This window comes from Andrena cerasifolii, chromosome 10 (assembly GCF_050908995.1).
Source record: "Andrena cerasifolii isolate SP2316 chromosome 10, iyAndCera1_principal, whole genome shotgun sequence".
NCBI lineage: Eukaryota > Metazoa > Arthropoda > Insecta > Hymenoptera > Andrenidae > Andrena > Andrena cerasifolii.
The window spans coordinates 1,100,969-1,113,627 of NC_135127.1; the positions used below are offsets into that span (position 1 = coordinate 1,100,969).

General features: G+C 36.9%; 1 protein-coding gene across 1 annotated transcript; it reads left to right on the forward strand.

Annotated features, from left to right (window-relative positions):
- Positions 1 to 367: 367 nt before the first annotated feature.
- Ato (atonal) lies at positions 368 to 1,451 on the forward strand. Its single transcript, XM_076821292.1, has one exon. It carries the CDS (start codon positions 578 to 580, stop codon positions 1,412 to 1,414), a length of 837 nt encoding a protein of 278 aa, XP_076677407.1. The 5' UTR covers positions 368 to 577; the 3' UTR covers positions 1,415 to 1,451.
- The last annotated feature ends 11,208 nt before the right edge of the window (positions 1,452 to 12,659 follow it).

Genomic DNA, 12,659 nt, shown 5'->3' on the forward strand with positions numbered 1-12,659 from the left:
ACATATATACATCTGCCAAAGACCACGTAATGGCTCTACGGTTTTATGCAGGATAGTGTAGGTTGGAGGCGCCGGGCCACCTGTTGCGCTAGCCCCTACGTATACTCGAGGCTGGTTGGCTCTACTTCGCTGTGGAAGCGGTGGGGATACCTGGCCAGTTCCGATTGGTTAGGTGGCACGTGCTGCACGAGGTTGCCTCGCTCCAAAAACGCATAAATGCCCTGGCGTTGCGCCAACCGGCTTCAGAATCACCCCGATAGCCGACGCGACATGCGTCTACAGAGCCTGGAGGAAACTTGTTGTTCTTGCGTCGTGAACTCTGCCGATTCGAGAAAGAAAGTTTGACTTAGTACTACGACGATCCTCTGCTTAGGGAAGAGGGGATATCATACTGTACTTGGCAGCACGAACTTTGTCACCCTCGACGAGTTATTTGTTTCATACAGCGTGAATCCGTGTCAAAACAGTGGGAATTCAGTGAGGTAGCGGCGAACAAGGCTGAAGGAACCTGTCACGGTTACGAAGTGAAGGTTTCGAGTTCGAGTTCGGTGCAGTTACGACCTGGAAGCTTCTCGGTATGGAACTACAGGAAATGTTTCGTTACGGATACATGTTCCCGCCAAGAGAAGACGAAGTTGTATCCTGCGCGTACCTGGATTTGCCGAATTACTCGTACTCCAAGACCAAAGCCGACCTCCCCCCAGTAAGCACTATCACGGTACCTCAGTGTATTGTCTATGACAGTAATTGCAGCGACGGTTGGCACACGCCGAGTCCAACCGCAAGCCTGCGATCAGTTAGTCCAGCTACGACTTTATCCATATCATCCGAGCCCGACAGGATAAGCACACCAGTGACGTACCGTCTGCTAGGTCCGATGGAGGAGTTGAACAAAAAGTACACGACGAAAAGAAGCGGCTTGTCGATGATGGCTTCGGAAAAAGCGCATGCCATGAACCCGATAGACGTAGCGGAGGAAGTGAACAGCATGGATGCAGATACTGACGGAACTATCGATGCAGAAGGCGAGATGGACCACGAGAAGACGCAGTCGCGTCGAGGCAGCGTTATCAGCAATTCCAGCAGCTTCTCCGAAAGAATCGTTGACGGTGACAGTGAAGATGACGTTGAGTTAAACGACGGCTCGGATCACACGGGAGCTGAATTGAACGGAACTGGAGGTCATCGAGACGCCGTCAGGAGGAGGGGCAAATACGTCAGTTCGACTGTCGTTAAAAAACGTAGGTTGGCAGCGAATGCCAGAGAACGAAGAAGAATGCAAAATTTGAATAAAGCTTTTGATCGATTGAGAACCTATCTTCCATCCTTGGGTAATGACAGGCAATTGTCAAAGTATGAGACGCTTCAAATGGCACAGTCTTATATCACAGCCCTTTACGATTTGTTACAATGAGGACTGTTAAACGTATTTTTAGATTTGAGAAATTAACAAAATTTGTTCTCTGTTGAAGCGGCTGTTAGTATATGTACGTGGAACGACGGTGTTAGTGAAATTATTGAAAGATCGAGTAATTAGATTTTCAATTGTGCATATAAAAGAAATCTGATCTACGATCGCTTAGTCCAATTGCGTGAAAGGTGTTTTTGATTAATAGGGAATTTGTTTCTGCTATCTCTTTTTAAATTTTATTTCGAATGGTATTTGAGAAATTCTGTTTCTGCAAGCTTTTTTACTTGAAGCAGATTTATGTCCGTCCACTTTTAGTATTTTCGTTTCTTAGGGAACAACACTGACCACTGATACAATCTGAAATATAAATAGGTAATTGTATGTATTTTTGATATGATAGTAAAACGAGATGCGACAAAGAAAAATTTAGAATATGTATTTATGAAATTCCTGTAAATAATGGAAAGTTTGTACATTTTGTAAGATAGTAACACCTAAATGAGTAAGTTTTTAATTTAGTATTGTATTATAAGACGAACCAAGTCATGTACCTATAATTTATTATAGCTATTAATGTGATTCGTCTTAAGACTGAAGCACAATGCGTTGAAGAATAAACCTGTTTTATTGTACTTGCAAAACCTTGCAGTTGCACGGCATCCTTCCTTTTTCCATCTCGACGGAGTAGGAGAACTTAAATTTAAGCGATACCTGCTACCTGTTATACGTTTGTAACCACCTTCCCGTCAGATGCGTGTATTATAATATTCTGCAACTTCTACTAGCAGAATGAAACTATTTAGCAGTTACTCGTACCAGGTTGATAGAACGCCACTATCCGGATATGAAGTTAAATCATAAGGGACGAAGTATATTAGGGGTAAAGGGAAAACAGCATCGTCATCGGTGGTCTGGTTGTCATACGAAACCTATGTGAAGCGTCGGTGCCCGGTTTCATTGCAATTTGAGAACCTGCAGCCTCCTTCATTCGACTCTTTTTTCCGTTCTCTTTTCCTCCATCTTCCCCCTCATTTTCTCCACTATTGCCATCGCATCATACCTTTCTTCTCTATTATCTCATATCCGAACAATTTAATTACTAGGTTGGCCAGTTTCCTGTAAAAAGAAAATGATTTTGTGGTAAGTTGGTTAGGTCGGAAGCAATTTCATTATCACTCTTGAGCTGGTCGCGTTTAAAAATCTATAACAACTTGTGGTTTGTACATATCTTCAGCTCTCTTTTACAAGCTAGGGGAGTTGTTACACGCAAATCAGTTAAGTATGTAAATATTTTATTTTTATCATATGTAGATTGACAGCTGTAATAGAATCGACCTTTTACATTTTCGTTTTAAATCTTTCTTTCAATTAGTATGGCCAATGAAGTAAAGGATTAATTATCTACGAATCATACAAACTGCTTTACAAGATATAAATAGGTATATACATAGGTATACAGAGAAAATCAAATTAATGCGAAGTGTCGTACCTGTATGTTGTAAAGTGTTCTTCTCTGCGTTTGTTATAAGACTTTGTAACCTTTATATGTTATACATAGGTGTATTGTACAATAATAATACTTGCCTCGGAAATATACATTTTTAATTGAGAACTCTACTTACAAGGGAACACCGCGAACCCGGACTCACCGATTGGAAGGCAGCTTTGTGGGTTTTTACAGTGACTCAAAACAAGAACAACGGTGTGTTTCATTTGGGCCCTATCGCCCTTTAAGGGGGTGAAAACTAACCTCAAAGTCAAATTGGCGCTTCCACTTTTTCGCGTATAACTCTCAAAGTACAACAGACAGAAGAAAAAGTTTCAAACAAAATTTTAATGGTGCAATAAGAGCTACAAACTTGCGTTAACAAAATTTTGAAAACAGTTTTTTCCGTCAGTTATATATTTTTTTTGTAACTCTTTTCAAAATTTTGTTAATGGAAGTTTGTAGCGCTTATTGCACCATTAAACTTTTGTTTGAAACATTTTTTTCTGTCCGTTGTACTTTGAGAGTTATACGCGGAAAAAGTGGAAGTGCCAATTTGATTTTGAGGTTAGTTTTCATCTCCTTAAAGGGCGATAGGGCCCAAATGAAAGGCACCGTTGTTCTTGTTTAGAAGCACTCTAAAAACCCACACAGTTGCGTTCCAATCGGTGAGTCCGGGTTCGCGGTGTTCCCTTGTTAGTCGGGGGTATGACATCAAGAAACTTTCCAGACCTATTCAAACCACAGTAAATTAACAAATATATAATACTTATTTTAAAAAATACACAGCAATTGAAAGTATTAGGACGAAATATTTTCTTACGGCGGGAAGGTATAATACATTCATTGCCATAACGATCATAAAGAAGGGGTGAAAGCGATCGGACAATAATGACACGAATATAGAGTTATTTCTTTATTTATTTGTTGTTTATTGTAGTAAGGCTTATAGCCTAGTACAATTTTTGCTTATTTTCGCACGTTAGATACATTGCTTTTTCCTTTTTATCTTATTTCTTATGCCTATATTACTATACATTACTATATTATTTCTACTGCTATATTATCATTTTCCATTTTGCTTTGTCAGAGCTTATATACTTTGGTGTTATACTTTATCCTATTCTATTATGTATTATATTATATTTTGTCTATATTTTCTATCTTAAATCCTAAACTTCATTTTATCTGTATACTTCTTTAAGCTTTTTTTGGTTCTTTGTACTTTATGTTGTTATTGCCTCTGCTTCTACTTCTCAAGGCAGAACGCTCTTAGCTTCAGGCTTCCCCTTATGAAATTTGTCAGCCCCTATACTTGTTTCTCGTTGTCTGTTTTTAACAGTTCTATCCACTCCCTATTCTTCATTATATTTGGTCTAATTTCTTCATATATGGGGCACTTGCATAGTATGTGATCTCTGTTTTCTGCTTCTCCTCTGTTACATATTTGACATATCAGGGTTCCCCCTATTCTATGCCTTATCCCAACTTCTGTTGTTGTTGCCCATCCTAGTTTTCCTGCTAATCTTACCTGTGCCATAATCCGTTTAGTTGATAGTGGAATGTTCATATTCAGATATTCGGCTCTTTCGAATATTTCCCCGTTTTTAATATTCTTCTACGCTTCACTGTATGCAGATCTTGATATTCTGTTTCTATCCTCCCCAATTGACTTCTTGGCTATTTCTTCCAATATTTTTTGCTGAATTCCCTCCTGTTCTATTGCTTTTGTCCGATTAGTAGTATCGTAGCCATATTGGACACGAATATAGAGTTCTGTGATTGATAAAACCATCCGATGTCAAAATTAAATATAGGTAATGCAAGAGTGTGTAAGAAATAAAAATTTCAACTTGCCTGTAAGCCTGATACATTTTCTATTCTACAGAAAGTAAGTTGTATTAATTGGTAAGTAGGTATTGGTACATCATTATAGATATTGGACAGTTTTATCTGTTGATGATGTTGACTACCACGTGATTGTGCAACCTTCTTAGTTCATTTACATTTATTCAAATATACATAATATGTTAATGACAATATATTATATTGTCAGAAATAAGAACAGTTCATAGTTCAACGAGGCGCTTCTTATTTCATATGGTTTCTAATACCTAACATGAATGTTGTTCAGAATTATACAAAAATTCATTTGTTATATCTAAGCCTTTTAAGAAAATACTGTAATTTCGAGATGCCAATCAGTGGTATCTCCAATGACAGTCCACGCGTTAATTACCTGCAAACAGTTGATTCGTAACCGGTTTCTACAAAGTACAGAGATACGGTAGATTGGGGCGAATCGGATCACTTTGTGTTTGACGGTAAAAAAAATACTAGTCGAACATGAAAAAACTAATTTTTTATTGTATATTCGTAACTAGTACACTTTTGGCTTTAAGATTAATAATAGAAAATAAAATCAAACGTAAAAATGTTTCTTCTGCAAAGAAAAAACCAAAAAGTCAGAAATATCCGATTGGCCCCGAAACTTGGGGCGAATCAGATAACCCATAAATTTCTGGAAAAAAACTGAAATTTTCATAACAAAACCTTTAGAATCAACTTAAACAAATCTAATTTAATGACAGTGAAGTCAAGTGACACTACTCAGCACACAGATCGGAAGAATATTGCCGTTTTTTGCCGCCTCTATCAGCACAATTCTCGTGGCATCTTCTTAAGACCATTAATTTATTTATTTTTTTCGTCATTTCTCTAAATTTAATTTTTATCACAGATTCCTTTATTTTTTTGGACACCATGATCCCTGATTTCTCTTTTTTATGTACGTACTAATCATATGTATATAAACAATTATCATATTTATAATCATAAAAATACTCAAATGAAAATAAAGAGTGATCCGATTCACCCCAAATAACGTGATCCAATTAGCCCCATATATAACTAATTCAAAGGGTGTAGATTACATAAACATATTATGATGGGAACTTATGGCCCCTTCACTTGAAATTAGAAAACTATTTGTATTTAATTCTATATTTAGAATGCACCACTATAAAAGACGAACCGATCGCGGTATGAAGTCTTTAGAAATTATGAAACGAGCAGCAGAGGACGTAATAAAGGGTAAAATGAAATTATGTAAAGCAGCCAGGGAACATGATATTTGTAGAAATTCTTTGAATAGATTTATTGCAAGGTATAAAGAACATCCGGGTAAAGTTTGTTTTGGATATGCAACGGCACTACAAGTGTTGTGTTGTGTCGTGTCGTGTCGTGTCGTGTCGTGTCGTGTCGTATCGTGTTGTGTGTTGTGAGTGTTGTGTGTTGTGAGTGTTGTGTGTTGTGAGTGTTGTGTGTTGTGAGTGTTGTGTTTTTTATGAAATTATATTTTTTATTATTTGCTTTCGTAATAAGATGGCCAAAGCATAAAGAAATGATGCCAAAGTGTTTAAATAGTGTTTTTGTGTTAGTTGAGAGAAGATTTTTGTTAGTTTTTAGTTCAAAGTGAGTCTCTGACTTATATTTTTATTTTCTGTTAAGGAAATAATGCTTTCCTTTCATATTGTATGCCGAAAAGAATTTGTTTAATAAATATTTGTTGATTTAAGAAGAGCTTTTCACTTATTTAGTTTTATTTTACACGAAAAGTTGGTTAGAAGATATTAGGGACTATTTTACCCCAAGCAATTTTCATTTTGAATCGACGAACATTTTGTGGTACAACTCAACAAAAAATAACAGTATCACCAAACGAACTTCGTGAATGTAAAGCCTATTAGTTATAGTTTTTACAAAATAACACCAGATATCTCTAGATTGTTAGTACTAAATTTTACATAAGTTTATACGAAAAACAGGACTATTAGCCCTCACCCTACCCTACCTAAGTGTTGCAATTTGTTATTTGAACTTCCGTAATAAATATATTTGGCATTACTAGTAAGTGTACATTCGATGTGTCGACTTTTATTTTAACCGCCTACAGTAAGATGCAGAAAGATAAAAACAATATCCTACTAATATAATAAATGCGAAAGTGTGTTTGGATGTTTGGTTACTCAATCACGTCGCAACTACGCAACGCATCTTACTGAGATTTTATATACACGTAGTTTAGGACCAGGAATAACATATAGGATACTTTTTATCCCGATTTTTTTAATCGATCTAGACCAAATTTTACATAATTACTCTCTAGAACCCAGCGGAGCATATGGACTACCATGAAATCTGGACATCCCATCCGTTCCCCCTTATTTCATCCCCTTGACACTCTGTGACAATCAAAGCTGTACCCGGGCATCACCGGGTACTTTAAGCTAGTGAATAATAAAAATAACCGCAAAGGAACAGGAAGAAAAATATCACACTAACTCTGGCCATCTGCCCTGGACACCTATGGCCATCACTGCCGGACACTTAGGGAAAGATGGCCCACCAAAGATTTTTTAAAGTTTAAAGTTTCAATGATTTTGTCTTCATTGTTGTTTAACTTTTGTAGCTAGTTGTAAAGGCAGATTATTAAAGTATCTAGTTTCATAATTGCTTTTATTTAACTCATAAAACTTTTTGTGTGAGAGCCTTACAAAAAAGTATGGCCAACTATCCCGGAATTACTATCTGGCAGCCGAAGGCATTCCACGAATTCCTTTGTTTCGGGACCTAACCCTACCTCCTAATAGGTTCCACTATTGCTTGGTAGTTTAGTATTGGTACAAATAATATTGTAAGTATACATATGTACTATGTATACAGAGCGTGTTTGCGCTGAAAGCTTGAACTATACTAGAAACAATCCGAAAGTAGTACACAGTGATCATTCAATCCCACAAGTTGGACCTTTCTAGCACATATCAGAAATTATTGCAAAAATTTACAGCATCCCTATAAGGTAATAATTATTTATTATAAGACGATTATCGAACATCAGGTGCAAGGATAAACGGTTACGTATGTATACGTGCACAGAACGTACGATGAAAGATATTATAACAGTTTGATATGTATGTAATTAAACAAATTTTATATCGATTTTTAATAATCCGTTGCTATCTGGTAACGTAAAAGATATTCACTAAAGAGAAGAAGATTTAGTAAAGTACAAGTTGAAATTCCGCGAATATAACCCTCGAGTAAAACACGGACACGTTTCTGTAAACATTAGCGTCTATATAAATTCTGTTTGGCTTTCTAATATCAAACTATGGTTAGCACGATCAGCGATGAAAGAAAGGGGAAAACGGTGTCATCCCTTGCGACTAGGGATACATGGCTAGTGTAAACTATAGATTCGCAGCTTGGCGCGTGAACCGCAGTTGCACAGAAAGTGTAAAAGACAAAGATAAAAGATCAAACAGCTCCAAGGAACGAGAAACGTTTTCTTTTTCACACTTAGTTCTATCGATCTTCTGAAATGACTTCACATACCTACAATGGGTACCTATGAAACATTGAACAGCTAATAATTGTCGTATAATTTAATTATTAGGCACACTTAATTATATAAGTATAGGTGTTGCCTATTACATATCTGAAAGGGGATAATACTTGTAGCAGACTTCATTAGGTGCAATACGATTTTGTAAGGTTCTGATTCTAATATAAATATCCCCGGGCCCAAGAAACTCGATTGCCTGTCGCGTGGCAGCATCGACTTTTAACCTTGGCTCCCCCTTTCTCTACGTTCCCAGAGGTAGCTAATGCTATCGTCGGCAGAGTCATGCCATGAGAATCTTGCAAGCTTGATAAAAATCGCGCGACGTCTTCCTCCGGCTTTTGGAGTTGAGGAATCGGTTTGGTTCTGGTGAAAAAAAAAGTAAGAAAAATAAGAATCGCAAAGAAAAAGAGGGAAGGGATTCTCTTAGACGAGAGAACGTAAATATTGTTCGAAGCAATTAATTCTTCGGCAGCCTACCACCTTCGCTTTTGTCAGGAGGGTCCCCTTTGACAAAGAGGAGGAAGCTGAATCCACCGGCAATGACCAGTGGCCACTGTCATCAAAATACTCGGAGGGGTTGGGAGCAGGGGCTCGGTAGAGGGAGTTTGGTACAAGCGAGAAGGGAACAGAGTAAAGTGGAGGATAAAAGACAAACACCGCCGCGTCGTCGTTGTCTGATCGTAGAGATTGCTTTATTTGAGTCCGTTTAGCATAGAGATCTCGGAACCCTGCCGAATATTTTGTCGTGCCCGCTACCGCATCCAACCTCCTATCTTCGCCGAGGAGCACAAGACAGAGGCGTAACGCATTAAACATCGAAATAATGTAATCTGCCGACTGGAATCAAGCGATAAATATAATCGACCGGTTAAAATTTGTCGGTGCTGGACATTCGGCTGTTTACGTTCGCCGCACCTGTGCCTCTTTAGTATCAAGACCGATTGTAACCGGTCTTAGCTGTACAATGCCGTAGACACATACGCATCCTTCGCGAACTTTACTCAAAGTTGGAATCCATAGTAATTCCTTAAATTCGTTTCTGCTCAAGCCACAAAATTCTGCCACAACATAGGTATAGTACATATATATATATGTACTTCATACGTTTCGTATGCTATTGGAAAGCATATTAAATGGTCAATCGATGCATATGTAGCTGTTTATCTGGTCCCCCCGAATTTCGCCGTCGTTGTGCTCGAAATCTTGAGTAAGCCAGCAATTGAAATGTAAAAACGGATAAAAAAATTCGAGCGTGGAAACGAAAGCACATGGCTATTTAATGCGGCCTGCTATGTCGGAATTATCCAAGTGTCGGCAGGTACACATAAATCAATCGTGTTCCAACAATGACGTCCGCTTCTATTCACTCGCGCCACAAACACTCGCAATTCCGTCCATACGTTCAATCAGTCAATTTAAAAGTTAACAGTTGCATGATTTATTCAGTAGATCAGCCTTGTGTACCGCGGCGAAACAAAATATTCATTAGCTCGAAAAGAAAAGTAAAAAAAAAGGCACGCGATGTTGAAAATCAAGTAAAAAGGAGGGGAAGTCAACAACAGGGGTCAGGTTTTAGAGTATTAAATAGATACTTACCTACATGGAATAACATTCTTTGATGTAGTATTATTATAAGGGACAGATTGTCCCAGGTAAGTGTGACCACAAAATTTCGTAGGTTTCATGTACAAGTCACTTATGCTTAGATTAATGTTTGACAGTTGTTAACGTGTGTCAGTTGCAAGCATTTCGATTTTTCACTCCTATTTTTACAAGAAATCTATAAATCCTTGTTATTATTAGGTACCTGTTTCCTTTTAAAGGGAACAATATATAATTGCACAATAGGGCGGAGCGATACTATATAGGCGAAAATTTAAATTTGAATTTTCAGTTGGCCTGGGTGCGGGATAGTTGTCTTTTGATAACCAAACACAACTGTAAAAAAAAATCGAAAAAATATTCATATCTGCAGGTGCCTTTTTCTCCTGAAAATGATTACATAATCATACTATATATATATAGGCGAAAATTTAAATTTGAATTTTCAGTTGGCCTGGGTGCGGGATAGTTGTCTTTTGATCAATCAAACACAACTGTAAACAAAATTTGGAAAAAATATTCATATCTGCAGGTTCCTTTTTCTCCTGAAAATGATTATATAATCATACTATATATACATAGCCGAAAATTTAAATTTGAATTTTCCGCTCCGCCCTATTGCACAAGAGAGAAAACAGTTACAACAGAATAAACGTTAAGTGATAACGCGGATAGAAATGCGTGACCAGTGTACCGAAGTATCTATGTGATATACATATAGTTGCAATTCGCTTGATTCATTACAGATTTTGAGAACGAATAGAAGAAAACGGCGGGGTTGCTCGTTAAACGTAGAAATGTAACTATTTAATTATTGTGATTTTTCTGTTTTCAAACTGTATTGTTGGTTAAAGTTATAATGTCATTAGAGGTAACATACAAGGTGTAAATGAATCTAAAAGCCTATTACCTACAACCAATTATATTTCCATGGAACGAGACATCATAGATTTTCAACTGTTTTGCCACTGTCTCCTTTTTATTTTATCTTTATGCATTTATTTCTTATTCGTCGTGAAGAGTATTGAAACACTTATCTTGTACAATGTCTTGCAAATGTAAACAACAACCTTGAAGGTTCGTGGCAACATCTCGAATGTGAGACTATGGAATACGTATATACGTTGATAGGAACTGGTGTGCGAAGCTTTTTGTGTTTCTAAATAATTTTTTTTCTACTTTAGATAGTGGTGATCGTAACGGAAAGTATATCTATTGGCCACTGGGTTGACGATAATAAATACATCCTGTTGACAAACTTTTGTATTAGTCTAATAGTTGCGGACAAACGATGTATGTAGTTCACAGTTGTGCTAATTGAATTACACTGTAATTTAATTACGTAATTTAATTACATTGTATTTCAATTACACTGTAATTTAATTACATAATTTAATTACATTGTATTTCAATTACATAGTAATTCAATTACGTTGTAACTCAATTACATAATTCAAACTTTTCAATTAATTCAATTCCTAATTACTGTAATTGTGCCTGTAATTGAATTACAATGTAATTAATTAAATTACAGCTCAAAATTGTGAAGAAGTGAGAAAAAAAGCGAAAAAAATGTAACAAAGTTGTTTATTTCTCTTTATATGTTATAAATTTATGAATTATACCATATTCAGCACTCATAATAATTTTTTTCTGTTCGAAACCTTTACCTACGTATTTCTTTCCCACCTGTTATTATCCTCCAAATTTGTTTACCTCTTAATTCGTAATTATAATTCAATTACATTGTACTATGCAATTACAATTGCAAATACATTGCAATGACGAATTGCGATGTATTTTAATTGAATGCGAGATCTGAATTACGAATTACAATGTAATTGAATTATTTTGTAATCATAATTCATGGAGTAATTCAATTATAATTCTGCACAACTCTGATGTAGGTGCCTGCCATTATCCACATGTAGTCGATACAAGTGCTTCACTGATCCATATGGTAGTACATATACACTCAACGTCACACCATTTTTCAATAATTTCGGTAACGTGTCGTTTATCCAATATGGGGATCCAACAGGAAGCTGTTTGTGTTGAAAATGGTTGCTCTGAAAAGGATTCCGTTGATACTTTTCTCGCGCATTGTTGCAGGATGGGGGTACAGTATCTTTTTAATGTTTTAAACCTTGGTGCGTGCTGTTGCGAATGCTTCCGGATTATATGCGCAGGTAGAAAGTGTGGTCGATTCTGGTGAATGCAAGGAAAAACACGACCGCCCATTGTGAGGGATTTGATGACCCTACGAGCTCGACTTCGAGCTCATAAATCGGTTAAGGATTCCCTACCTGTGATTAAAACGATGGAATAAGGGCAAACTATCTATCGGCCAGGTTATGCCCACGTGCTTGATGCTTCACAAGGGACGGCTATTTCTCGGGCTATTTTCTAAAAATCAACCTTCCATTTGGCTCGTACGAATGCTCATTGAAAATATCGTGCGACTAAAACTAGTTGGTATCGAACACTTTTAAGGAAAGAAGATACTTTGCAGGCATTACATTTGAGGCAGTGAGAGCAACAACGGACCAACCCACATCTTTTTTTTTAAATTGAGTGAGTAGTAATAATGTATTCCAATAGGCTCTACTAATCATATAAAATAGGAAGAAAAACAATTTTCAATGTGGGTTAAAAAGTTGTTGCTCTCACTGCCTCGTTTAATGTACGATAATGCAGTCCGTAGTTAGAAGTGAACTAAAACGAATATCAATTCAGACCAGCATGCAGTGAAA